General features: G+C 35.9%; 3 protein-coding genes across 6 annotated transcripts; 2 read left to right on the top strand and 1 right to left on the bottom strand.

The window, feature by feature from the left end:
* The first annotated feature begins 3,445 nt into the window (after window positions 1–3,445).
* Window positions 3,446–11,363, top strand: LOC110992841 (gamma-aminobutyric acid receptor alpha-like). Its single transcript, XM_022258810.2, has 10 exons — window positions 3,446–3,777; window positions 4,379–4,446; window positions 4,544–4,764; window positions 5,766–5,848; window positions 6,536–6,670; window positions 9,136–9,263; window positions 9,377–9,562; window positions 9,936–10,064; window positions 10,173–10,365; window positions 10,814–11,363. Exons 1-10 carry the CDS (start codon window positions 3,603–3,605, stop codon window positions 10,969–10,971), a joined length of 1,476 nt encoding a protein of 491 aa, XP_022114502.2. The 5' UTR covers window positions 3,446–3,602; the 3' UTR covers window positions 10,972–11,363.
* A 66-nt stretch (window positions 11,364–11,429) lies between these two features.
* Window positions 11,430–23,203, bottom strand: LOC110992828 (adenylate cyclase type 9). 4 transcript variants are annotated; one of them, XM_045633002.1, is made up of 8 exons: window positions 22,911–23,203; window positions 22,131–22,499; window positions 21,033–22,039; window positions 20,482–20,736; window positions 20,052–20,414; window positions 16,199–16,554; window positions 15,675–15,878; window positions 11,430–14,956 (listed from the first exon to the last, which is right to left on the bottom strand). In XM_045633002.1, exons 2-8 carry the CDS (start codon window positions 22,415–22,417, stop codon window positions 13,139–13,141), a joined length of 4,290 nt encoding a protein of 1,429 aa, XP_045488958.1. In that variant the 5' UTR covers window positions 22,418–22,499; window positions 22,911–23,203; the 3' UTR covers window positions 11,430–13,138. The 4 variants fall into 4 exon arrangements, with proteins under 4 accessions (XP_045488958.1, XP_022114487.2, XP_045488959.1 ...); XM_022258795.2 differs by having other exon boundaries at window positions 22,131–22,488; XM_045633003.1 differs by having other exon boundaries at window positions 20,052–20,393; window positions 22,131–22,488.
* A 1,610-nt stretch (window positions 23,204–24,813) lies between these two features.
* LOC123690134 lies at window positions 24,814–26,344 on the top strand. The gene is made up of 2 exons (XM_045633004.1): window positions 24,814–26,179; window positions 26,259–26,344. Exon 1 carries the CDS (start codon window positions 24,907–24,909, stop codon window positions 25,945–25,947), a length of 1,041 nt encoding a protein of 346 aa, XP_045488960.1. The 5' UTR covers window positions 24,814–24,906; the 3' UTR covers window positions 25,948–26,179; window positions 26,259–26,344.
* The last annotated feature ends 1,159 nt before the right edge of the window (window positions 26,345–27,503 follow it).

The raw sequence follows: 27,503 nt of genomic DNA, 5'->3' as shown, positions 1-27,503 counted from the left end.
GCTCATTATTTTGATGTAATGTGAACTCTCAAAACGCTCTTAGGACTCTCGAAGGCGTTGCCGGCCTTTTAACAAAAAGTACGCTCTTTTCTAAGAAAGGCTCCTTCATAATCCTAATTTCATATAAATAACTTTTGTTAACAATAAAATCAAGCAAATCTTTTCTTACTAGAGAGCTATTAGAGGTTTGCTTTATTTTTAAAGTTAAAATTTTTTTTTACAAGATATTATGTAAAATTAATAGCGCAATTTGGACACAATATAAAATACAATCATAATAATTATTGTATCAATTCCTTTCTCATCAGAAACATACTTGTACAAAACATACATTTTATAAGTTCATATTATCTAAGATGATTTAAGTTTACTTTGCTAAAGTAATCTGAAAGATTTACACTAGTATGATGACTGATGACGATGATTAACATTCAAAAATATCGTTTTTATATAATATATAAAAAAATACTTACTTTCTTGCCGTAGGTTCAGTTGTAAATAAACTTTTCTACTAAAGATAGATTAAGTTGCCGTACATTTAGGCAAGAGTTTATCACGGTTCGTTAGGAGTTTACTAAGCTTTCCAAAAACTTTGCTCGTCTTTTTCTTAGTGAAATTATAAGATATGGGTTTCAGCTCCTTTAGCGTTCAATAACCGAGACTCTTATTGCTATTAAATAGCCATTTTTATTTACCCTCCATTCTTAGGAAGCGTTTTATTATTTAAGTTATTATAGGTTTAAATACGTTTTATTCATTCTTGGAGAAGTTTAATATTGGGTCAAATAGATTTTCTTTATATAAATGAAGTTATTAGATGGCTTACGTTCATATTTTTTTCGATAAAATGATTTCGGTATTTTCAGCAAAACTCTAAGTGAGCACTTAAAACCGGTAAGTAGGTGCTCGGAGACTGAGGATCTTGCGAAAAATACATCTTTTTATTTTTCATTGATGTCACACTCACTTTAACAAGACCCGAAACAATTAACATTCGATAAATTATCTCTTGTAATTCGGAAAAAGTAGATAAATAGGAGTTACATTACAAGTAACTAACTACAATACAGAAAATTTGTGTTCAGAACATTATGTCATTGATATCTGTCTTTGGAACTGAGAGGTTAGCACACACTGTGAACAACCCCTGGTAAAACGACAAATTCTTTAAGGTGAATCGGAAAATTGGCTACAATTGAATATAATATACGTATTAAATGAAGTTAAAAGTGAGTATTTGCTATTTGATGTAAGTAGAGCATGCAATCATTTGGATTGAGCAAATGAAGCAATCGCAGCGCGCCAGGGTCCAATTAGAATTATGGGAATTGGAACAGCGATGAACGTCTTCATAATATTTGACTTATATCTTGGACATTTTTCTGTTTCTGCAAAGGCAACGCGTTTTATTTTCTACTAGCAATGCCCCGCGGTTTCACTCGAGCTGATACCGACCTCGTGGTAGCGGAAAGTCTACTTAGTCGGACTATACATATATTTTTGTTATTATTATATTTCCTTTTAGATTATTAGATACACACTTACAATCATAATTTATTTTTAAATTCGTAACATCATTTACGTAGAATTACCGACATTAGTAAATTTAAAAATACACGATATTGAAATTTCTTGAGTTCAAGTAGGTAAAGAAATATTGTTTTTTAATTTATAGATTGAAAATTATAAATTGTTTTCAAAAAAACTAAAATTCAAGATGCAAAACTCTTTTTTAATATTATAGAAGATATTTAGTTATAGAACTTCAGTATTTAAGAACTTATATAACTTAACTCTAAAAGAAACTAATAAAACTAAAGCAAAATAATTTTATGCTTTGGAGTTCCGGATGTAGTTGTAGATGTATAGAGTTATTGGCGAATATATAATTGCCCATGGTTTAAACATTATTTTTGTATACTTAGTAGTACATAGTATTTATTTTGATACGTTCTATAATACTTCACAGTCTATAATTCACAGCGCAAGCGATGACAGATTTTTTATGCTTAATTTTTTCACACGTTGGCTTATATTATTGTATTTTATTAGGGATTCCTATTTATTTTATTTTTTTAATGTTCTATAGCCAGTCAGCCGTATATCTATATTTATACATATGTATATTATTCAGTCAGGGAAGATGCAGCTCTCTAATGGTAAAATAATTTTTGTAGTTGTCGAGTAAGTTTTGTGTGAAGTTTTAACGAACATACATACAAAAACACAAATATTTCCCCTATATTATTAGATATTATGTCTATATTAGTATAGACATAAAATCTTTCACTCATTACGACTGTGGCGAACAAAAATAAAACAGCAAATTCGCTTTTATGCTCAAAGTTTTATTTATAAACAAAAACCTATTCTAATAGCATAAAATTCATTGGAAAATATCGCCTACACAGGTACCAAAGTGTACACAACACTTCCCATGAATAAATATTTCGTAACCTTCCAAACCGCGGAGCTATCAAGGAATGCTTTAACATAATCTAAAATAAAAAGCTCTTTTGCGTACATTTACCGCAGAGCTTATGTATATAATTTCTCTCGTTCTGGTTTGAAAGGTTTTAGGGTTTTTCTTTATCCAAAACTCAGCTTAAAGGATATTGATTGAAGGTGTTTCGAAAATATTACGAGTAAGTGTCAAGTTTGGTGTCTATGATAATTTGGATCCCATTATTGTTGTCAATACTTTTGACTGATTTCATTGGTGAAATCACCTCTGTCTCCGATTAAATTCACTAGTCCATTGGGTCGTCACATCAAGACGCCGCCAACTTTAATAAATTATTTAAAGAGTTGAACCAATAATACAATAAAGAACTTATAGATAACAGATTTTTTGTATGATCACTTATTTTTTGTCTAATAAACAATGGTTTTAAGATAATATCTTAAAACCATTGTTATTTCTTAAAAAATGGAGCTAAATATATCGGCGATATTCTAGCTCTAAATTAGTAAAGGAATAGCGATCGTAAATGTATTTGTTTGGAAGATTAAATGAGATTGGCTCTCCTTTTATTATTATCAGTCAAAGATGACGGCCGAGAGTTACGAAACTTTGATTGATGAGTCAAATAAGGACTAAAACAAAAATTTTACTCATTTAAAATCTCCACTCCCCACCATTCCAAGAGGATACACTCAATCAAACGAAATCTATAATTTCAGCTGGTATTTTTTTACTTTATCACAGCGTAAAGAATGCACTTTAAAGAAAACAAACAAATTAATACTTTACATAGAACAATGTTGATTGATTACAATTGGAATGACTTTTGTCATTGTTTTTTTTTTTAATTTAAACATTCGTGTTAAAAGAATAGAAAATATATAGAAGAAACCCTTAGAAACTGTTTGGTAAAGCAACATGTATTGTCCTCAAAATATATTAAATATATTTTCTCATAACCAGTACAAAGGTTGATGCGAAGGGAGCGGTCTACTTGACAACTGAAAATGGAACATTTCCCATATCACTGACATCCTTAGACCCCGACAGCTCGACGGAAGATTTTCCAAAGATTTTCTCAGCAACAGTTGAAAATCGTGAAAATGAAAGTGCACTTTGGCATGACGCACAAGACGATATGTTATTTTCCACTTACTTTAATACGACGTTCAATGAAGTGAACAAAACCGAAAGCGACGCAAAGGTGAACCAGAAACGTAGCATTAATGATGCTGTATCCAAGAATATCACTGTGGTTTTAGAAAACTTATTGAAGAATTATGAGAAGTCACAGCTTCCTACACACGGGAAAGGTGAGTTCAATAATAAAATCTTTAAATCTAAACCTCATTTAATATAATTTATCCCGACATTGCCATCGCTAAATGATATTTCTTTTCCTATTAGAGATTTTACCAGAAAATTAAATTAAAGCAACCAAACTTATTATTTTTTAATTTATTTCACTCTATTATTTTTAATTATATTATTATAAAAGCTGCCTCCGCGAACTTCGTTACTTCTTAATTTGTTTTATCCCTAGCCTATCTGTTTTGGACACACACTAACATGTAACAATTTGCTATGCTGTCTCTATATAATCTATCTAATATTCTCTATTAAAACCTAAGAATTCAAGGCTTAGTTAAATTAAATTTGTTTCAAAGTTAGGGTTGTATGTATTTTTGTATGCTGTATCATAAAATCTTGCCTAAAAAATTAAAAAATTGGGTCGACTCACCCTCAACATAGGGGGGTGAAAAATATATTTTGTCCCTATCCAAATAAAGATATGCACACAAAGTTTCGCGAAAATCGGTCGAGCCATTTCGGAAGTATTTAATTACAAACAATTTGGTATATGTATTAGAAAAATCTAAGGTTGTGATTTAGTAATTAATGACATATTTCCAGGTTACCCAACAGTGGTCCAAACTAATATTCTCATACGCAGTATGGGTCCGGTGTCTGAACTAGACATGGTATGTTTCGCCACAATATTCATTGCCTTATTTAAGATTTGTTCGTTTGACAATATTCTGTACATTTGAGATCGAATCAAGTCGGAATAACTTTCAGGATTATTCGATGGACTGTTATTTCCGCCAATACTGGCGAGACACGCGCCTGTCGTTCCTCGGCCCAATACGATCATTGTCTCTATCTATCAAAATGCTGGAGAGGATCTGGCGACCCGACACGTACTTCTATAATGGAAAGCATTCTTACGTTCACACAATAACTGTACCCAATAAGTTGCTGCGAATTAGCCAACACGGAGACATATTATATTCTATGAGGTAATAACATATTAAATTCTTTCTGTATTTTATACATGTTTTAGTCTAAATATGAGAATAAAACCCAGTTTATAATTTGATTGCCTAATCCGGCGCATAAATCGAATTGTGTATATTTTCTGTCATTACAAATGTTAACAAATATACAATTCACACAAACGATATACTACATAAAAGACAAACTGTATTATTATTACATCATTTAAAATTTTCCCCGACGTTTCGCTTGCTATTATTTACATAGCTTCAATCCGTTAAAAAAGTGTTTTCTTTAAGTGTGTAAAAAACAATACTAAGAAACTGTATTGATCATTAAAAAATTTTGCGATAAAAAAATAGCGTAAATTTTGTAATTTAAAGCAGATTTCATTGTATTAATATTCTTAGAGCTTTGAGGATTAATGTGTATTAAACAAAGCCATCGATTGTTTGAAAATAGTTTTCCGTTATAATGAACATAAGCTTTTCACTGAAGCGCTTACTTGTAAAAACTTAGTTTAATTAAAATCTACTTCATTCAAGCTTTATTGGACACTTATATTAATTTTAGTTAACGCTGGCGCGTAAAGAAGTATTTAAACCATTCAGTGTAAGATATAATGTAGTAGATGAAAAGTGTTACATCAAATGATCAATCAAAAAGTTGAAAATTAAAAAAAAGTTGAATAATTGTCTGGTGCTGGGCGCTCCATTCATTTCGTCGACGCGACGAAACAAAGTCCGCCATTTTAATTGGCAGCGAGAAGAATGCGCCCACTCAGGTTTCAAATCATTAATTATCTTATAATTTAATAAAATACCTAATACGGTGGTTGACTAATTATTTAATAAAACTATTCGATATAATAAGTTCTAATAAGTTCAACTACTTTCTTTTTTATTATTTACATCGTTGATTATTAAAAAAGCATGAATAAATTTAATCCAACTTTTTCCATTGCTATTTCTGCCCAGCACTCAAGATTGGTTAGTTGGCTCTAATACGGGTTGTATTTCAACAGATTGACTATTAAGGCCAAATGTCCAATGGAACTTCGAAATTTCCCAATGGATCGTCAGTCATGTCCGCTTATCCTTGGAAGCTGTGAGTACAAACCCTATCGATTTTTGATAATCGCCGATCTGAATTATTAGAGCGTGCTAAATCTGGTGGAACACAACAGATCGTATTGGGCGTATGTTATGACGAACAGAATTTGGATTTCAAGCGAATTTTATGTTTTACTAAGAATTATTGTGTACAGTTATTATTTAACTGGGAATTAAATTATTTTTTATCCAGTCATGCACAACAGTTTAATGAGATATTTAGTGAATTTTGAATTGTAGAGGTGTTTTGAATGATTAGATGCTGCTTGTTTTAAATGGGCCAATTAAAGCATCGTAGTCGCGATGCGTTGTGTACAAAACTTTTGAGCGACTCTTGGTATTTCAAAGACTGAGATTGTATTGTTAGAAACATACAAATACAACATTTTTATTTATTTATTACAGAAGAGAATGAAACTAACATACTAATTACTAGTAGATATATATCCTACAGAACGGTTCCCAATGAAAATAATCAAATTTTACTTATATTTAATTTAAAACTTGTTTATTTGTTAACGCGCTAACCTCAAGAAGGACTGTAGTCAATCTAAAAATTAGTTCAGATAGTTTTGTTGCTGTTAACTTTTTGTAAATTGACCTGTTATCTTTAGAGTTATTATCATACCAAGTTAGATTTAACTCAGATGAAACAATATTAATACAATGAATTATTTTGCAGACGCATACTCGAACCAGCAGTTGGTATACCAATGGCAGAATTCCGAAAGCGTAAACTTTGTCCCCGGCATGACTTTGTCCCAATTTGATCTCATCAGCTTTCCGTACAGAAACTTTACTTTTACAAGACGAGAAGGTAAGCCATTCCACACATTATGAATTACATTTATTGTTAAATGTAAAATTAATAATGTCCTCCTGCAGTTAAATATGTTCACTCTGGATGACTGTAAGCGTAAATAATTAATTAATAGGTAAATAAAGTTGATAATCTTCAATTTCAACAAAAATGAGGGTGACCCAGAATCAAGCAACCAGCAATTCTTTAAACTCTTACCTATGAAACTAAACTACTAAAAAAACTCATAACATCTTAATATATATATTTCTTGTGTGCGTGTGTATGTGACTGAACTCCTCCTAAACGACTGGACCGATTTTGACGAAATTTTTTGTGTGTGTTCAAGGGGATCTGGGAATGGTTTAGATTCACAATTTTGTCCGCTGGACAATGTTTTTTTAATTAATTTTTAATTTATTAGTAATTGTTGATTTTGGAATGTTTTACATTGGATCCGACAGACGGCGCTACCATCGCAGTGTCAAATTTTAAATAATATTCGAATTTTAGTCTGTCCCGACAGTTAGCGCTGCGATCAAATTAAAAAAAAGTTTTGTTATCATTGTGTTATTGTAGACCATGGGCTGGATCGTTAGATATTGCCATAACATTTGAATTATAATTTTCATCAAAATGGTCCAGAATGTTTTGGCTTATTAAAAAAAGTTTGAAGTTTTCAAATTAAAGACGTGTAGACAGGACAACGTCTGTCAGGTCCGCTAGTAAGTTAATATAAATTAATATGAAAATGATAATAACAAGTATTGGGAAAGAGAACGCCTAAATAAATAGGGCTGTCTCTAATATTAGCTGACGTGTTCCTCTCTAGAATAAGTCACGTTAATAATCGGGTAATCAATGGTTTTCCCGATTCGGTTGCCAAATAACTCTCAATCAATTCACTCAGAAAGGTTTTCTCACACGACTGTATACAGCAACTAAGGACGAAATATTAACATTTTGCTGTTTCACGAAACTGAAGAACTACGATTTTAAAATGAGTTAATCTTATTTTGGCGCGTTAGGGAAAAATGATGTGAGTAAATTTTTACAATGCGCGCGCACACCGTCACAAAAAACCGACACCCTGAAGTTAGCCATATTCAACAATATCATTCTTTCTACTATTAGTGTCGTTTTTTCTACAAACGTAGAATAAAGTGAAAGGTAAAATTTTTAAAAAGATTTTTATCTATTAGGACAAAGAAGTATAACTTAAAACGCGTGTTCATAAGTACACACACGTTTTGTTTATTGTTGCCATGAATTAATCTTTATTATTATTATTTGCAATAATATATTTTTTCTTAAAAAATCAACAGTTTAATATTTAAACCATACTTATAAAATTGAAGCCAGATCCAAGTCTAGATATCGGTTGCCTCTCATCACAACAGCCTCACTAATCACGGGCTGTCGAGATTTGCGATTTAATCTGATTCCGCAAATTTACACAACCTTATGCCAAGAATGTTTTGGATAAAACAATTTATTCATAATTTAAGTGTTTGTTTGCATTGAACTATTTTAAACGCCACAATACATACAAAGAAACCATTTTTAAAACCAAATCTGCCAATTAGACATGCAAAATAAAATGCAATATTCTCGATAGACTTTACTTTTTAACCAATTATTAAATTTTTACCTCCATGTGCCATATAATACATGTAAATAGTACATCAATCTTTAAGTGTTCTCCGAATACAGCCTTCGGGGACATGAATTGGCTTTCACGCTTCACAAAAATTACATTTTCCATTACTAAATGGTAAAATTCAACGAATTTTATGAATTCGAATATGTGAATTTCGCAAAATCGTTAGATTTATTACTAACGCATTAGGCAAAGCATCATTTTAATCTGGGATTCAATAGTAAAAGTTTTTCAAGTAATTAGTAGAAGCTATTATAGCCCTAATTGCCTTGAGCCCACCCAAAGGTAATATAGCAATCTCACGTGCATAGGTACTGCACTGCAGTCGTCACTTCTCATTCGGATAATTCATATTACATTTGCATTGCTATATCATTAGGATTGGGTATCACTTATATTTATATTTTCTTTACCATATAAGCTTAGACAAGGTAATGCTTATAGTACAGCTAGTTAAATAGGTACTTTTATTACTTAATAATTTCGTGGACCGAGTTTCGTACAAACGTCTCTATACTTCAAGAACAAGTACAATCTCGCATCCTTACATTGTTCGGACACGTATCTCGACGAGGTGATCAGTCCATAGAACGCCTTGTCGTCCAGAGGAAGGTTGAAGGCACTAGACCACGCGGTAGGTCACCTACTCACTCATCCTGCTGCACTGAATCACTGAATCAGTGCAGCAGGATGACCTCTAATAGGCAACGATGGCGGAACGCCGTGAACTAGTACATAGCGATCACGACCGCTCTGTCAAGAGTGTACCGGAAAAGAAGAAGAATTATTGAATGAAATGTTTTAATAAGCTTATGACGTGCAGGTGATTTCTCGGTGCTACAAGTATCGTTTAATCTGCAACGGCACACGGGCTATTTTCTAATTCAAGTCTACGTGCCCTGCATACTGATCGTTGTTCTCTCTTGGGTGTCGTTTTGGATACATCGAGAGGTGAGATTATTGTGATCATAAACATTTGCTTAAGCTCCAACCGTATCTCTGAATGTAATTGAAAGGGAATGCAAAGAAGCTATTTATATATTTATATTATTCATAAATTCCAGGCAACGTCGGACCGTGTGGGCCTGGGCATCACGACAGTGTTGACTCTGTCCACAATAAGCCTAGACTCGAGGACCGACCTCCCTAAAGTCCGTTACGCAACTGCCCTCGACTGGTTCTTATTGATGAGCTTCTTCTATTGTATTGCAACCTTGCTCGAGTTTGCGGGAGTTCATTATTTCACTAAGGTAAATAAATTGACAGACATTTGTGTTATCGTTGTACTTCCTTATCAATCATTTATTTTTATAACCTGCTATTATTCGTGGAAAGTTGATATAATACAAAGTACAAAATATTTATTTGACATAATAGCATGATCGTTTATACCCTTACGGAAATTTTTCAGGTATACCGAGAACATAGCATGGTCTTACAACCAATTCATAAACTGATCAGTTAAAACTACATTACATTTCCGCGTTTTAAGAAAAACTGAAGTAGTTAATAAATTATATTTAAAACTATTAAGATAATGTCTGTGTTTTTTTATACAAATTTTACCCTCAGGCTAAACGAATCCAACGAACTTTGAATGTGCAAGTTGAAATTAATTTCTAGGTAGGATCAGGTGAAATAGTAATTGATGATTCTGAGTGGGAGGAATTGATTGAGGAAGTCGGAGGTGACGCGTACGCAGCTCGGCAGCTCGCTGCTAGAAGGAGTTCGGCGAGATCTGAAAATAATTATGTAAGTTAAGTATTGAGTGTGCATATTTTTATTTTGTTGTTTAAACTTGATTATATTTACATACCACATCGTACCGCATCGTCAATAATATGATTTACCGTTTTTCAGAGTCCCTCATTACCCGCCCAAAGTAATAGTTCTGCTGATAGCGATCTTCATCAAGCTCAAGAAGAACATCCATGCGTCCGTCTCACCATGGAACGGACCACTCAGACTGAGAACAGGGTTCCTCGATGGCGTCAGCTGTTGTACTGCCTCGTTGGTGATGACCAGTATAGACGTCAAAGGCAGCGAGAAGCTGGTAAACTATCTATAATGATTTGCCCTCTCGGATTATCTTAGCCTCTCCATGGCTTTATTTAACCGTGCTAGTTAACAAGGACCTTATTGTTAAACTTCCTTGAAAAATTAAATGTCTCTTAGAGCTATTAAGATAATATATACATAATACAAGATAATCTCCTGAAGAATCATTGAATTGTATGTTTTAAATGTGAGAAATAACTCAATAAGTGAATTACTTACTAATTTAAATATATTAGGATTTTAGTATAAGTCTAAATCTTTTTCAAAGAAACTGAGTAACATTTTACGAATAGAATAGCCTGGCTTAGTTCATCCCTAAAAAGAGGAACGTCTTCGAAGCCTTATTCCTTAATAGCCATTGAATATTTTATTGTTAAAGCGCTCGGAACATTTTTTACCTAATTGGGTCATAGGAGTTAGCTAACTTTTAAATTTAATTTTAGGAAACCGTGGTCACATCAACAGCGTATCTCACATCGACAAAGCCGCTCGGGTGTTATTCCCCGCATCATTTGCTTTACTTAATTTATTCTATTGGATGATATACGCCTTCACCGACGATGACTTCGCTTGGAGCGATAACCCTATTAATAGAGTGTAAAAACCTCTGGTTTTTGCAACCCTTATACCCCTAGGCCAACAATTGGTAAAAGTTAATTCCGAAATGTGTGATTGATTTGTGTGATGATTAACTTGTGTGTCGTTCATATTCAGATATCAACTACAGTTGTTTAAAAGTTTAACGAGAAGTAAAGGATAGGCATTCCAAACTTAGCTGTCGTTTCTTTAGATCGATATTGGCAAACAAACAAATTGCGTAATAGGAATTTGACACGCATATGCTGGACTTGTAATTAGTTACGTTAAAAAATGTTTAGGGTTTAGGCCATTTAGGGTCTACTATTAAACGTGGATTGAAATATAACCGTACTTGCTATCACGGTACCCATATGATTTCGTGTAAAAATAATATGTAACAGGTCCACTTATTATAATAATGGCCTTATTCATTTCTAAGAAACTTTAAAAAAAATGTTAAGTGGAAAAATAAATAAATTAGACTTTTCACACATAATTTTATTCGCTGTAGAGTTCGAAAAAGTCCTTTGTATTTAAGGAAGTAAACGTATAATACATAGTTTTAAGACATAGAGTACTTTGAGCTTTCGCGATGTACATAGGTTACTTGTAAATAGGACGAATGACATATTTTGATCGTAGAACACGCTACTTGAAATAGTATTAAAAATGGCAAATTACGATCAAAACGTGTCATATGAAGACTAAGAGAGCTAAGGCTAATCAGATTTGGTCCGTGAATCGAAATCTGCTTCGAGAAATACTCATTTATATCGTGAATAGACACTTTCAAGGCATTCGAAATACAAGTGGAATGTAAGGCTTTTATCATAAGTTTGAAGATCTACATAGAGAAGGCATAGTGGAAAGTCTATTGAATAGTTTCATTTTGAAAATGTTCAATAGAAAATTCGCATCAGGATCATACCGGGTGCTCAAAATCTACTTTTGAAACGGCACTTTTAATCCCGCAATATATGCTTTACCAATACCTATTGCTTATAACTTGAAATTATTCTTTGAACTCACTATTTGTCCTTTTTCAAAACGGATTCGGGACACCCGGCACATCCATAAGTGTCACTTAGGCAACGGTTAGAAAGTATAAAAGTACAAACAATTATAAAATACAGACTTTTGGGACAACAGTATGGCAAGAGATGTTAGATTTTATCTTACAAAATAAACGAAGGAAATGTACCCGAAATCAAAGAACAAATGGGAAATGTATTAAAATCATTTGCAGGCTTAGTGCGAATAACTCTTCTGTGCGAAACGCTAACAGTGGGCCGTGAGAGAGTTAAGTACAGCGTAAAATAATTTCACAAAACATATGTAAAAATATCAATGATATAAAATAAAACGTAAGCTAAAAATACCGTTTTGTATACATTTTGGAACGATTAGTGCACGTTTTACATTAGGGCAAGCCACTCGGGGTTTGTAAATATGTATTTGAGAAGGTTAAATGGGCCCTTAACTTTACATTTTCAATTTCTGTTATTATTTAAATAAAACACATTCATACAACAAAATAGGAATAACTTAAAATATCACAATTCCATAATATTATACTATATTATACGTATACTTTAATGACTCGTCAATAATGGCAACATGTAGAAGTTACCAAATTGATTAATGTATGGTTCAAATATAGCTGTCGTTCAGAAATATCATTAAATAAACTTAAAATAATCACTTGTATTGAAAAATGTTTTAATTCGCTGGGTTTATATTACGCACTTGCGAATAACTGTTTACATTTTTTACACTTAAGATACATACATACATATATATTTATTTCACTAACTTACGTAATATTACGTACGAAAAAATCTCTGTTTTTCTCTATATATAATAAATATGTATGCGGTTTTTTATTTAGAACGAAACAGCTAGTATATTCAAGTGGGAACCACATTTTAGATTTCTAGATCACTAGAAGTCACGAAAGCCGAAACATTGAATACAATTTAAAACATCGCCCCCAGCGGGACTTCATTGTATACATAATTTTATTGCTAAATAAATATTCCTATTTTTCTGGGGCAGCGTTAAAGGTTCGTTCGTCCCTTCGCGCCCAACAAATAAGTAAATCTTCAGAACAGCTCCATTTACAATTTGTATAATTACGTTAAACGATAAATAGTGAAATCACAGATTCTACTTGTCCTAAAACGAGCGAACTACTGACCGGCCTCCCTCTTGCCGATCACGAGGAACACGTCCATGTCGTCCTTGCCTTTGACGTAGACGCTGCCCCGGGGCTCGAAGTCGTACCGAGAGGAGAGAGCCGAGGCGCAGGCCTCGCCCACCTGGATGCGCCCGGGGACGCCCGTGGAGTCCATTCGCGAGGCGATGTTGACGGCGTCTCCCCAGATGTCGTAGTACAGCTTGGAGGTGCCGATGACTCCGGCGGTGACGTCGCCGAAGTTGTACCCGATCCGCAGGATGAAGTCGAACTCCAACAGGTCCCGATTGAAATCGTAGACGACCTTCTGCATCTCGAGGGCGAAATCCATGAGCTGGTAGAGGTGCTCGCGGGGCCCTCGCAGGGAATGCCTCAGGTCGGGGTCGAGGCCGCTGGCCGCCATGAAGGTGCTGCCTATCGTCTTTATCTTCTCGACGTGCTGAAACTCCGGCCTCTCCAAGAGTTCGTCGAAGTCCGCTATGAGCTCGTTGAGCACCCGCAGATACTCCTTGCCCTTGAGATACGACTCGTCGTACATTTCGTTGAAGTTGACGATGCTCGCGAAGATCACGCCGACGTCCCTGTGGTTCTCCGAGTACTTGGCGGTGCTCTTCAGTTGGTCTGCGACGTGCCGCGGGATGATGTTGTGCAGCAGCCAATCGGCTTGATTCCTCATGGTCTGGACCTTCTGCTTGTCTCTGTTCGCGACCACGTTGCTGTAGAAACTGAGCCGATAGCTTATCTCGAACTCTCTGTTCAGAAACCAAACCAGGATCAACAGCAGCACGACGTCCAGGTAGAGCTCCTTCAGATGCATCTCGTGTCGAACGGTGTCCGCCATCGTGCCGTTGCTGCCCGTCGATTCCTCTAAGAGTAAATCCGTGATATTCGTGCCGTTTTGGGCGAAAAGGTTCAGAGGCGACGTAATATTGATCGATTCTAGAAATTGAGTATTGAGATCTCGGCAGCCCAGGAGGGAGAGAAACAGGAACAGAGCCGCATACAGAGTCACCAAGGCGTTCTTCACGAGCCAACTCATCTGGGTGAAATTACAAAAGTGAACGATGCACACGTTCAAAAGGTACACGTAGAACGACTGTTTCCCCTTCAGTATCGTCAAAGTGGTGATTTGGCAAGAGAAGTTCAGCAGGACCGCCAGAATGGGGAGACTTATCAGGAGGCTGCCCGACAAGTGCCACGGGTACCAGTTCGACAGCTTTCGAAAGACCCTGACGGCCCTCCGCAAGGTCTGCGCGACGTCGTCGGGGTTCAGTTTGGACCTCCACTTGAGGTAGTGCCTGTACGCGCAGAGGGACATCGCCGCCACTTCGATGGACACGAACGCGATGAACCACCCGATGGAAAATCTCCACTCCTCGTAGACGACGATGATGGAGGCCGCGACTATCACGAATATTATCGAAGACACCAAGATGTCGAGGGCGGTGTTGAAGCGCGACGTGGTCAAGGTCGGAGGGAAATCTTCGCAGTCGTCGCTCCTGTGGGCTCTGTCGCGATAGTGCCTCTCCATGTCCGGCGTTTTGAAGAAAAGCGTGAGCCCGTTCAAGGGCGGCTGCACGAAGTAGTTGATTCCTGATCTCGCGTTGTCTTGAACGCATCGGATGAGCTGAAGGTCGGATTGTTTCCGCAACTTCTGCAGAGACCGAACTTGCTCCTCGTCGAGCGGCGGAGGGAGCTTCGAGCGGGGAGGGACGTCGAGGGACGATTGGCTCGAAGTGTAGTACCCCGAGACTCTCTGCTGCATTATATCCACTTGGGAGGTCGCCAGCGAGACGTGATTCAGTACGAAGATCTGAAATTATTCAACATTTTTCAAACCCAAACAACTTTTGTAAATATTTATAGCGGGGAGTGCTCCCGCGTTCGAATTTTCAGTCTAAATAGTGTTCGAATGGTGAAATTATGAATTATAAATGAAAACGAAACGAAACGCCTTCATTGATAGGAATGTTTATAATTAAACGAATGCTAAAGCACAGTCTCAGGAAATCCACGAAAATCATTCTAATCCAATCCAGCGCTTTATCACATTTTATTCATTATTTAGCGCATAACAGCAGATTGTGTTTTCTTATAAATTATCTGTCATATATTAACATAACTCCCGAGAAACCATTCATAATAAGCATACGAATGAAAAGCTTAGAATTAAGTCTAATTAACTTTTTTTAAGGAAAAATTAATCTATAGCTATATTATTATAATAATTTAAATAAAATATCTAATAAAATGCTTTAAGGTTTTTATTATTAACTACAATCTGTTTTATTTTATTTTTTGTCCAAGACGATAAAACTTTATAAATATGAAATAGAACCCGCTATCGCAAAACGAATTTAATAAAACTAAATACGGCCATAATACGGGTCCAACTTTATAATATTTACTTTGGAGAAGGAAATTCTTTGATAATATGATAAAATCAAAAATGTACAACATCATCATTTACTAATATAATATTACTTTTTAGATTTGCGTTTATTTAGTAAGTATACGTAAGTTTAGAATACCTGCTGTTGTATGCTCGATCGTCTGCTAGTGCTTCTGATCCCTGAATCCTTTCTGCTGTTGATGGACGGGCAGAGGCTGACAATGTCATCGGGCAGTCTTCCGGGATGGTTCGGGACGGGCAGATTCAATTTCCTATCCTTCGGCCTGATCAGTTCACCCTGCGTGGCTAACGTGGAACTGCGAGCGCGACTAACTGGCGCTGGCTGGAAATCAAAATCCCTTCTTGACGACATTCTATCATTATCGTTCTTGAGCAGTTTCACGACCAATTCGGAAGATGGTTTGAGAGAACTTGTTCTTGATTTCCCTAATTCGACAAATCAAATACATTGTCTAGAAGTAGATAATTTGAAGGATTTTTATTTTCATTAAAAACCTCAGCGTGAAAATCTATTTGTATATTCTACATATTTACAATTTCTAGTTCTGGACATAATAATACAGAGTGGAAGGGAGTACTTAAATCAATACTTGTAATGGCAATTTAAATGACTTATGATTTATTAAGCCGATTGGAATTCACCTCTAAGTTAGGCCTCCCGTACTGCGACCTGTAGCTGCTACTCCTCGCAAAGGGCGACATATTGCTTCGAGACTGACTTAAATATGAGCGGATATCTATTATTTCCTTCTCGAACGTCTCACTTGTCCGGCTATTCAATTTGCTACTACTTTGTCTTGGTTTCTCATGAGATTCTATGACAATGGGGACTTTGCGGTAGCCATTAGTGGTCTGCGCGTCCCCACACTCCACGATGTGTATGGCTTTGGGGCTGAAGTTCTGTTTCTTCATTTCATGTAGCGGCGTGTCCGAGTGCTTTCTTAAAAACTTCGGAACCTTCCATTGTTTTATTTTGTTCGTGTACTTTCCACAGCTACCTGTAAATACGTGTATGTTATAAATTCATTCAAAAATTTAATACTTATATTATTTACGCGAGGTTTTTTTAACAAATATAAACAGAAAGTTTAACTCCATAAATCACGTGTCTAAGTTATCTTAATCTACTCAGTATTCAGCGTACGCTGCGGTAATTATCGATCATATACACCCGCATTTCAAGTACTTCGATTGCTTATATAAGCTATTATAATCCCCATAAACAATTTATTGTTCGAGTAATCAATCAATCAAAACTGAATTTTCCACGTTTTGTCAGAAATTATTCCTTCGTTCACCATGAACTCTATGACGGGTCTGAAGTTATCTGTTGATAGAAATATAAACTGAATTTAGCTTGTTTTACAAGCGCTATCTGGGAAACTACTAGATCGTATTGTTTATGTCCAATTATAAAGGCTTTAGGTTCTTTAACATGTCGCTAGGAGCGAATTAACGCGAGTGGCGTAATTTAACAATTTCTAGTTTAAATGTACATAATATGACTAGGAGGGTCTTTGGACCTTTGGAAGATTTGCTTAGTGCACTAATTTATCTATACATTGGGGCAGATCTCTAACCGTAACCGATCGTCATGAATCGTGATATAAAAGAAATTTATCAATCAACTCGATATGTTAACTATATCGAATCAGATTTACGACATATTACGCACCACTTGAAATCAACAAATCTCTTGATATAAAACCTATTTTTATTTCGTACTTTTCACATGACTCGGAATTACGAGTTACGGGAAATAATAAATCTTTAGCAAAATTAGCTTCTAAGAAACTCATCAAAGCTTTTCCGAACACGTCCGCAAAATAATAACGATTTCCTTTATAATAATTGACCCGCTTATTCGCACAATTTTTCCCATGCTATTGAACGCCCTAGTGACGTGGCCTGATTGCGGGCGTAATGTTATAACCTATTTCTGTCTAGATGAATTCATTGGTCGTTAATGGCAAGTTAGTGTTCATTCATTCTATAACACTACCAATTTAGAAGCACCACATAAGGGCGACATGGGCACCGTTACGGCGATCCTTTACAAAAAAATGATGCATCAACTTTATTTCCGTTAACACATTTTGACCATGACCTTTTTTCCATTACGAGCAATTCGATCGCGGGACCTCAAGATTGAGAATGTAACGCTTGACTACTGAGCCAACACTGCACTTTGTGCCTGGCGAAGTAAGTTTATGGATGAGTACAAAAATATACGACTTTGACCTTTTTCGGCAAAAGGACGGTAATAGTGTAAGTGTGAAAGTCTTTGTTTCTCCACAAATAAACCGACCGATTGACGTAATTTCGCTGGAGAGCTTAGCCACGCGTTATCCCGGAACAATCCAATGGAAATATTCACATAAGTTAGTTATTTAGCCGCAGCTCCTAACCATTAGCACGGTGCACGTGCACCCTGCACGGGTTCGAGCCATTTGACCTAGTGAACAGCCAGCTTAATGACGTCATCGAGCGATTTCATGGGTAATCATGTTTCAAATAAAATGTTTAACGGTGTATCAATCTATCGATAATAAGCCATAATTTAAAACATTTTTGTCTTGGCTTCGGTAATGAGTCGAGACAAAGTTGTCATCTTAATCAAATCTCAACCCTCGCGTAACATAATTTAAATTTGAAAGTAAAATTATTAAATTTTCCGTCTCCATATATTAACACAAACAAACAAGCGATCTTTTAATAACACACGAGTAACTGCCGATGACCGAGCATTTGCATATAATTTAGCATTGTTTACGAATGAGTCGGGGTGGCGATAGATTTCAATAAAGACGCAATCTAGATGCAAAGAGCATCACCTTCTGACTATTATATCTTATCTTTGGGCTACGATGATAACTAAAGCTTCATAAATAAATCTGTGGTCGTGTTTCCAATAATAAGTCGATATTTACAAGCATTTATTTGCTTGAAATACATTAAAATTGGTAAAAAAGAAGTCTTCCATCCATCTAAAGGTCCTGAGTAAAGACCTTTATGAACCGGCTTGGAAAATAATTTTTCATTAATGGACGCAGTGAAAAGGGTTTTGGTGTATGACAACACTGGTTTATCGCATCGCAGAGCCTAACTCTAATTGAAAATATATTTTATATAACAAGGGGCAAAGGGCAGCCCCATACATGCAATATTATTAAAATAGGTTTGATAACAATTAACTAGAAAAACATAAGTTTATTTATACAATATGCCTAATGAAGTTTACAAACATGAAAGACTTCAGGTTATTTTTAGCAGCTTAATATGGGTACGTACATATGTATATAGACGATATAATTCACCGTTTGAGTCTCACAGGCTCATTAATTGCAACCTCATAATATTCTAGTATTCCCAAACTAATTATAAGTTTTACTCAACCGCAAATAACTAGTCGGGACATAAAAAATACTGTTATATAAAAACTTTCCTTGTGTGGGTAAGGAGCCGTCGGTCATATTAGACACTTTAAAAGCGTAGTATCAACCGTATATCGTACTATCAACAAAAAAAAACAACACTTCGTTTGGCGTAGACTAGAAAACAAGCAAGGCTGGCAAGGGCGAATCCTTGGACCGGGGGATTATGGGGGTCATAATTGAACATAATGATTTTATATCAATATTTTGCCACCATCCAGATTATACGTAAATACATATCTTCAATATTTAATTAATTTAATATAATAAAAATAAATAAATAAATAATATAATAACTTTGTATGATGACAAACGTATAAGTTCTTAACTTGACAACGATTGTGACCACTCCTGGCGCCAAAGCTGCATCCACCCTCGCCTGAATCTAGGCGCTTATCGTCGATATAAAGGGCATGTTCTTAATCAATATTTGAAAAAAGATAGTGATCAAAACGCAGAAATATCCTCTTTGCCGATGAAAAAACTTCACGATTGAAGAAAAATAATTAAGTGTTCGCTCTGAGTTCTATTTATTTTATAGGTATGTGGCTAAACAAATCAAAGGCCTGTATCAAAGCCAAAGGTGGCCATTTTGAATAGAATATTTTTGTTTTTTTTGGCTACTAAATATGTAGGTGTAAATTTTAAGTATAATACATTACTTCATTCAAAATATGCATTTTCATTTGTAAAATAACTGTTGGCTGGACTAGGTATATTTAATCGAGATTCGGATGCAAAAACAATTCTAAGGAAGCAGCGGCTTGGGTCGTCTCCTAAAACAGTTCAGTCTCGTTTCATCTCACTGTTTAAATTCAGTTTTGGCGAATATATAATGGAGTCTGGGGCGCATTACGTAATTTTCACTTAGCATCATATATTTAATATCATTATGATATTAAATATATCATCCCACTTAAATCATAGGAGATTAAAACTTTTACAACAATCATATGCATAACGATGCCTTCAATTCGATTCGTAGCACAACAGAGTGATCACCTGGCTGCCTAAATGCAATTTCTTCAACTAAACAGATGCAAAAATGTGAAACCACTCACCGATCGAGGTGGGACTTTTCGATGAGGTGTCGTTTCCGTTCACGAACCGCTTATCTCTTTTGTCTTCTAACTCCGCGTCCGAATCCAAAATACTCGGCAGAGAGCTGGCTTTATTACGGAAACTAAACGGGCTCGGCGATAGGAAGTTGGACAACTTGTCTTCGGGTTTTGTTTTGTCGTCGCCAGAAGCGTCGTCGGTCTTCGCGGAGGTAGGTAAGGGCGAATGGCTGACAGAGAGAGCCGATTGTGGGGAGACGGCCGGAGATATGATAAGACGCAAGTTCACCGGATTGGAGGGGGTCAGGCAATCGTGGTCGTACGGAGAACTCAGCTGCCGGCCCTCTATAAAGTAGGTTTTATGACCTGGACACATTTGAGGTATTAACGAAACGAAACTCATGCGAACGTAATGTTTAGGTAAACATCTCACCGAAAACTTCCTCGCCCTCTTCTAAAACGTAGGAGCCCCCGAGGAATTTGCTCGTTTCCTCGGATATATGCACACGGCCCGGCTTTCCCGTCGACTCCATTTTATTCGCTAGCGTTACGTCATTACTCCAAACGTCGAATTTAAACCTGCGAGTTCCCACTATGCCGCACAAGACGGTCCCCGTGTGGACGCCTACTCTCATATTAACACCCTCTCCTTTTTCCCGATCGAATTCTTGAATCGCTTCTATCATTCCTGTAACATATGAGTATTAATTTAAACTTAAAGTTTTAAAATTCTACATTAAAACAGCATGATATTAAATTGTACATTTATTATCAACAAACACAATATATAGAGGGTCAGGCTAAAAGTCCGCGAGCATTCGGTTTACACTAAGATGTAAATATAACATTGAGTATTAAAGAAACATATGGATGTAACAAAGATCGAGGTCAAACAAGCAATTTTATCGGTCGTTGTTACGATCGATCAATCGATAAATCATTCCATACAAAGAAAAATGAATAGTTTATGAATTTTTCACTTACCTAGTCCCATTTCAACACAGCAAGTGGCGTGGTCGGGTCTCGGCTCTGGACAACCAGATACGCAGTAGTAACAATCTCCTAGAGTGGAAATTTTCTCACAGCCATGGATCAGACACAACTCATCAAACTTCTCAAACAGGTCATTCAATATGTTGACCAATTCCTCGGCACCTTTGTTACTGGACATTTTAGTGAATCCAACTATATCCGCAAATAGGATGCTCACATTATCCATTGAACTCATGTTAAATGGTCTGAATAGTGATTTAATATCTGAAGCTCCAGGGTTTGATGTTCTGGCTTGAAGAGGATCATGAATTTTTGATATAGTTTCTGTTTCTGTCACTTGCTCCTCCATCAGCCAACTGGCAAGCTTTGGAGGCATTACTGAATGAATCATTTTCTCTTTCAGCTGCTTTTCCATCTCCAGCTGCCTTCTGACTAGCAAACTCTGACCCACTTTCATAAACGTACCCCTCATTCTTACAAAAGTCATAAGGTAAATATGTACACCAATTATATGCACACAAAAATGAAGTAAAACTCTGACTAACATTCCAGGATATTGCCATTCTTGTTCAGATAAATGTAAGAATATGTTGAGGGTCTCAAAAGCTATAGAATACAGGAGCCCTATTGAGACACAAGCAAAGAGGGGTAACGGGGTTAAAGTATAAATTATCAATAGTATTTCAATGCACATGGTGAAGTGACCCGATTGACTTATATCTGCTATCAAAAGTGAATTTGGATCTAATTGTGTCGTCAGGGCTATGAGGGACAAGCTGAGGGTACACAGAGCGAGGGCCATAGTCATTGACAATCTGATTGTATGAATTTTATATATCTGAGTAAAGGTTAGAAACAACATTACAGATGTAATTAACAATACTCCAGCAAATATTAAACATAAAAATGGCCATTTTACAGTCACATCATTCAGACCAAGTACCACAAAATAGATAAACCATGAAATGGAAAATATCAAAATGTATAAAAGTGCAAATCTGAAAATAAAAAGAAATAATTTATTACTAACCCAAGCAAAAGTATAATGCGGAAAACAAAACACTATACTGGGTAACTGCACATACTCACCTAAATCTTAATCTTATCTGTCTAAAAGAGCTACTTCTATACTGGCCCTCAAGTATTGGCGAGTCAAACCTTGGATTCCACCATGTTCCTGGTGCAGCCCTTTCAAAGGCAATTGGTATTGCAAAGCCACAACAATTTGTAGTTGAGTTATTATGAGCCAAGTAAGCTTGCACATGTGGGGCCAGTCTGATTTGGGCATCTTCAGCTTCCGAACATTCAGCTTCTAGTTTAGATTCAAACTGCTCTGAGCTTTCATTACAACTCATACAGCCACTGTGAGCACTCATGGTGTTTTATTTATTCACTCCTCAACCCATTTTTTATATGAACCCCTGAAGTAAAACCATCTTGAATCTGTCTAAAGAAAAACTTTTTTCTACAATTATAATGTAAAAAATTAATGTAATGACACCTTATATTGTAATCATAATGATTGATATCTAGGTCATTAGAGTCATCACTAATGACCAAAAATTGTAAACAGAGATATTATTGTTTCTTAACTTTCTTACATGGCATATATGAATAAATTAGATATTTTCTCTAGAAAATTATCAATACTCTTGTTATATTGGAGTATAATTATAGTATAGTATAGTTGATTATACTTATAAAACTACTTTTAGTAACGTTATGTTCAAGTATAAAATGTCCTTAGAAGTCATGTGTCCTGTGAGGGTCGAAAAAAATAAAGCTTACAAACAATTATACGATCCATTTTAATATTAATAAATACCGATGTAAATACTAGATAGCAATTGCTGCTGTGCATAGACTCACCATTTTAAGACCAAGGTTAAAGTTTTTGTATAACAAATCACTTTTGCAACTGTGTGTATGATAAAGTAGAAAATTCACAATATAATTATAGTTTGTAATAATTTAAAAACATTTAGAATATGTCAGTATTTTTAATAAATGTAACAAGACCCAAGTAAAAACTGAAAACGGCTGGGCAAGCGATTATTATCATTTATCATCACTAATACACTCGCGATATTAATTTCATATTTCACATCTCGTTCTCCGCAAACGCTAACCGTGTCAGATAAGCTGACAAACTGATAACTGACTACAAGTCAAAAGACCGAATGACGAAACTAGCTTCTGTCACACAGGCAAAATAAAAGAAGCTAAATTTTGCTTCAGATTACAGATTATAATTGTGTTGTTTGATAGAAGAACGCTCGGTATGTTGTAATATACAGGTGTCCCAAAAGTCGACGTCAAGTCGAAATTTTCTCATAGTTAATGCCACACCAGTTATTAGAAAAATTAAAAAAAAAATTAGTCATGTATTTTTGAAGTTATGGATATTTTTTTGGTATTCCAGAAAATGCACACCATGTGCCAAACTGGAGTAGTACATTTTTTTTCAGGTCGATCAGTTGAACTAGTGCGAAAAATTAATTTTGAAAACTTGGTACGGTATAAAATGACATTTTCCTACAAGTTGGAGTGATCGGCACAGGGTTTAGGATCATAGTGTAATGAATTTATGATAACTTATTATTATTTTACAATTTTATTATGCTTAAAATTATTATTTATAATTTAGAGTATAGATTATTTGATGATTGTATTTGTTAAATATGTTTTACTCGATGTAAGTAAGTCGATTGACTCGATACCAACATTCACGAACAAAATGACGAGTCGTCTTTAGACGATCAAAAAGAAGCGGGGGTCAGTCGGACCGATCCGCTTGACCAAGACGGACGTTAAATTGTAAGATGTGTGGTTGTTTAAGGATAAGAAGTGTTGGAAATATACTTAGTTATTGTTGTAACAAAGCAGGCGTTTATTATTATACACCGAGAATCGAATAGAGAGAATTCATCGCAATTCAGAAGCGGGACAAGACCCAATCTAAGGTGCGTACAAGTGTTTTATACGACTATTAATGTTATTTCTATAAATGATTAGAAATCGAACGCCCCACGTGCGCTTTGGCTACTAGAGATTATGTACGTCAATCGAGACATGTGTGCTAATTAGTTATAGGTTATGCGTACCTACAATAGGAAGCCAAGTGTGCTTAGTAGTTAGAGGTTATGTGTGCCTACAATAGGAAGCCAAGTGTGCTTCAGCTACTAGAGGCTATGTATGCCTACCGAGCCATGTGTGCTTAGTCCTTAGAGGTTATGTGTGCCTACAATAGGAAGCCAAGTGTGCTTCAGATACTAGAGGCTATGTATGCCTACCGAGCCATGTGTGCTTAGTCGTTAGAGGTTATGTGTGCCTACAATAGGAAGCCAAGTGTGCTTCAGATACTAGAGGCTATGTATGCCTACCGAGCCATGTGTGCTTAGTCGTTAGAGGTTATGTGTGCCTACAATAGGAAGCCAAGTGTGCTTCAGCTGCTAGAGGCTATGTATGCCTATCGAGCCATGTGTGCTTAGTCGTTAGAGGTTATGTGTGCCTACAATAGGAAGTCAAGTGTGCTTTAGATACTCGAGGCTATGTATGCCTCCTGATCTGTGAGCGTGTAGTAAGTTAGAGTAGAGGTCATGTGTACCTAGAAGAAGCAAAACTAAAAAAAAAAAATAGGAAGCTAAGTATGCCTATAAAATGTATCCCTTAGAGCGTGTCAACGTTAACGAAATCATTATTGTATTTTGTTTTCAGTCAAGGATTAATTTCAAATAAATGAAGTTTATTTCTTTAAATACTTAATTTTGAAATGTTTAAAAAAACATATATCCTTATAGTTTTAGTACGTCTAGACAATGAATTGATATACTAACATAATAAAATGATATTTTATTTTTGAGGTATGGATATTGATGAAGCGATGACTCCCGAAGGCTCGCCTTCTCGTAATGATGAATTTCAGAGAAAGCGTTCACGGTCTTCCTCCAAGGCAGCAGCTAAGTCTAAGAGAGGCAAAAAGCGATCAAAGAAGAAACGCAAAGAGTCTTCCAGCTCCTCCTCCTCCAACAGTGAGTCACCCCGTAGTTCACGGTGTGCAAGTAAGAGACGATCCAAGGAAAAAGGTAGTTGGTCTACTGAACAGGTACTGGATATATTTAATACCCTTCAAGGGCATAAGTGCAAGATAAGTAATTTAAATAATAATCTTCTCAACAATGTAATACCAGAATTTGATCCGTCAAGTAAAACTCAGAATATCGACTGTTGGGTTAGGAAAGTAAATGAATGTGCTTTAATCTATGAATGGGACGAGAAGCAGACCATACATTTTGCTCTGCAGAAACTGTCTGGCTTGCCAAAGAAGTGGTTCGAAGCCCTTCCTAGCGTTGTTTTCAATTGGTCAGAGTGGCAGGACAAACTTACAAGAGCTTTCCCAAATGAGCAAAATTATGGTCGGCTTCTCGAAGAAATGTTATCTCGCAGTACTCGTAGTAACGAAAGTTTACGTGAGTACTTCTACGATAAGTTAACGTTGTTGAACAGATGTGAAATAAGAGGCAAAAAGGCCGTCGATTGTATTATCCACGGAATACTAGATACATCTATTAGAAGCAGTGCACAGGCACTGACTTGTCGCGAACCGGAAGACTTGTTGAATTTTCTAAGCTCCCAACGTCCTATGTTAGAAAATAAAACATTCAATAGGAAACGTAGCGATAATACGATAGTTCGAACGGGTAACACTGCATCATCCTCAGGCGAAAGTTTGTTAACTTGTTTCAATTGCCGCTCAAAGGGACACCCTTACCTTCGATGCCCTAAACCTCTTACGAAATGTGTAAAATGCCATCAGGTAGGCCACAACAGCGATAATTGTAAACTAGAGCCGTTGATCTTGCGAAATGAGCCTAAACAAATTTTTAACTATATCTACCCTCAGTAACAACAGCGACAAATTTTACAAAACGGTTAAGGTAAACGATAAGTCTTTAACTGCATTTATTGATTTCGGCAGTGAATGTAGTTTAATCAGGGAATCTGATGCTCAAAGTCTGAATTTAACTAAAAACTCAACGGAGTTGCCAGTAATCAAAGGGTTCGGGAACTCTAAAGTATTTCCAGTATATAGGACCAACGTCGATTTGAAATTAGATGAAGTTGAGGTTAATGTAGAGGTACTGGTGGTTAGCAATCATTTCCTTCAGTCGGCTTTACTTATTGGTCAAAATGTTACTGAACTTCCTTGTGTTACAGTATTTAAGAATAGTCGTCAGTTAACTTTTTACCAGAGCCCTGATATCGATACCATACCAGAGCCGGTAAAATGTTTGAAGTTAAATTTTGATAACGATACCGACATTTCATTATCACGGTTAGTTGAAGCTACCGCAACTGACGCTGACTTCTGTGGAGATATTTATATTGAAGGTTATTGTAATGGTGAGCCTAGGAAAGAGCATTATTTGCACCAGGGAATTTATAGGGTTGTTGATGGAAAGTGCTATTTGCCCGTGACAAATTTATCTGGTCAAAATCTCACATTATCCAAGAAATGCCCTATTGCTAAAGGAACTTGTTTTGTTGAAAAAGATAGTACCTATGTAAATAAAGTAACCAAAAATAATTCGGAATATGAGCCTTTACTAATATCTGACATAAATGTTGGTCCCCAAGTTAACAAAGAGGCATTAGTTAGACTTCATTCGCTTTTACTCAATTATCGAGATTGCTTTGCATTTAATTTAGGAGAAATAGGTTTTATCAGCTCAACTAAAATGAAAATAGACTTATTGGATGACAAACCTGTAGTTTACCGACCGTATAGATTATCCTTTTCGGAAAGAGGTCAGGTTAAGGAGATAATAAATGACTTGTTGCAAAATGATATTATACAAGAGTCTAATTCAAATTATGCCAGTCCTATTTTATTGGTAAGGAAGAAAACAGGAGAACAGCGTTTATGCGTTGATTATAGGGCTCTCAATAGTAAAACGAGGAAGGATTGTTTCTCTTTGCCGATAATCGATGATCAATTAACTAACCTTAGTGGCAATAGATTCTTTACATCGTTAGATCTGATTTCTGGGTATTATCAGGTGCCGGTGGCGGAAGAGAGTCGTCCATTGACTGCGTTCGTGACGCCAGATGGTCATTATGAATTTAAAAGGATGCCATTTGGTCTCGCGAATGCTCCAGCTGTATTTCAGAGATCAATGAATACAATGCTGGGTAATAAACGTGATGAGTTAGCGTTGGCTTATTTGGATGACATTCTTGTGCCATCGGTAACCCTGGAGGAGGGATTAGAGGGTAGAGAATGTTTTGAAATTGTTACGGCAAAATGGGCTCACTTTAAAATTATCTAAATGCCGATTCTTCAATAATACCTACCCTGGACTATTTAGGCTATGAGATTTCTGCAGAAGGCATACGTCCTAACGAAAGTAAGATTCTAGCTGTTAAAGAGTTTCCTGTTCCTCAGAACGTACATGAAGTCCG

The sequence above is a fragment of the Pieris rapae genome, chromosome 22, assembly GCF_905147795.1.
Source record: "Pieris rapae chromosome 22, ilPieRapa1.1, whole genome shotgun sequence".
Classification (NCBI taxonomy): domain Eukaryota; kingdom Metazoa; phylum Arthropoda; class Insecta; order Lepidoptera; family Pieridae; genus Pieris; species Pieris rapae.
Note: the sequence above shows the minus strand (reverse complement) of the source record. Positions and strands in the feature narration are given on the sequence as shown.

What these genes read in the sequence shown, in the direction of transcription:
- LOC123690134 (XM_045633004.1), top strand. Translation starts at nt 24,907, where the DNA reads ATGGATATTGATGAAGCGATGACTCCCGAAGGCTCGCCTTCTCGTAAT.
- LOC110992841 (XM_022258810.2), top strand. Translation starts at nt 3,603, where the DNA reads ATGTTATTTTCCACTTACTTTAATACGACGTTCAATGAAGTGAACAAA. An exon ending in CGGTGTCTGAACTAGACATG is followed by an intron (nt 4,447 to 4,543) that starts GTATGTTTCGCC and finishes AATAACTTTCAG; the next exon opens with GATTATTCGATGGACTGTTA. An exon ending in TACTTTTACAAGACGAGAAG is followed by an intron (nt 6,671 to 9,135) that starts GTAAGCCATTCC and finishes TATGACGTGCAG; the next exon opens with GTGATTTCTCGGTGCTACAA.
- LOC110992828 (XM_045633002.1), bottom strand. Translation starts at nt 22,417, where the DNA reads ATGAGTGCTCACAGTGGCTGTATGAGTTGTAATGAAAGCTCAGAGCAG. An exon ending in AGAGGGCGAGGAAGTTTTCG is followed by an intron (nt 20,415 to 20,481) that starts GTGAGATGTTTA and finishes AAATGTGTCCAG; the next exon opens with GTCATAAAACCTACTTTATA. An exon ending in ACGGGAGGCCTAACTTAGAG is followed by an intron (nt 15,879 to 16,198) that starts GTGAATTCCAAT and finishes TTTGATTTCCAG; the next exon opens with CCAGCGCCAGTTAGTCGCGC.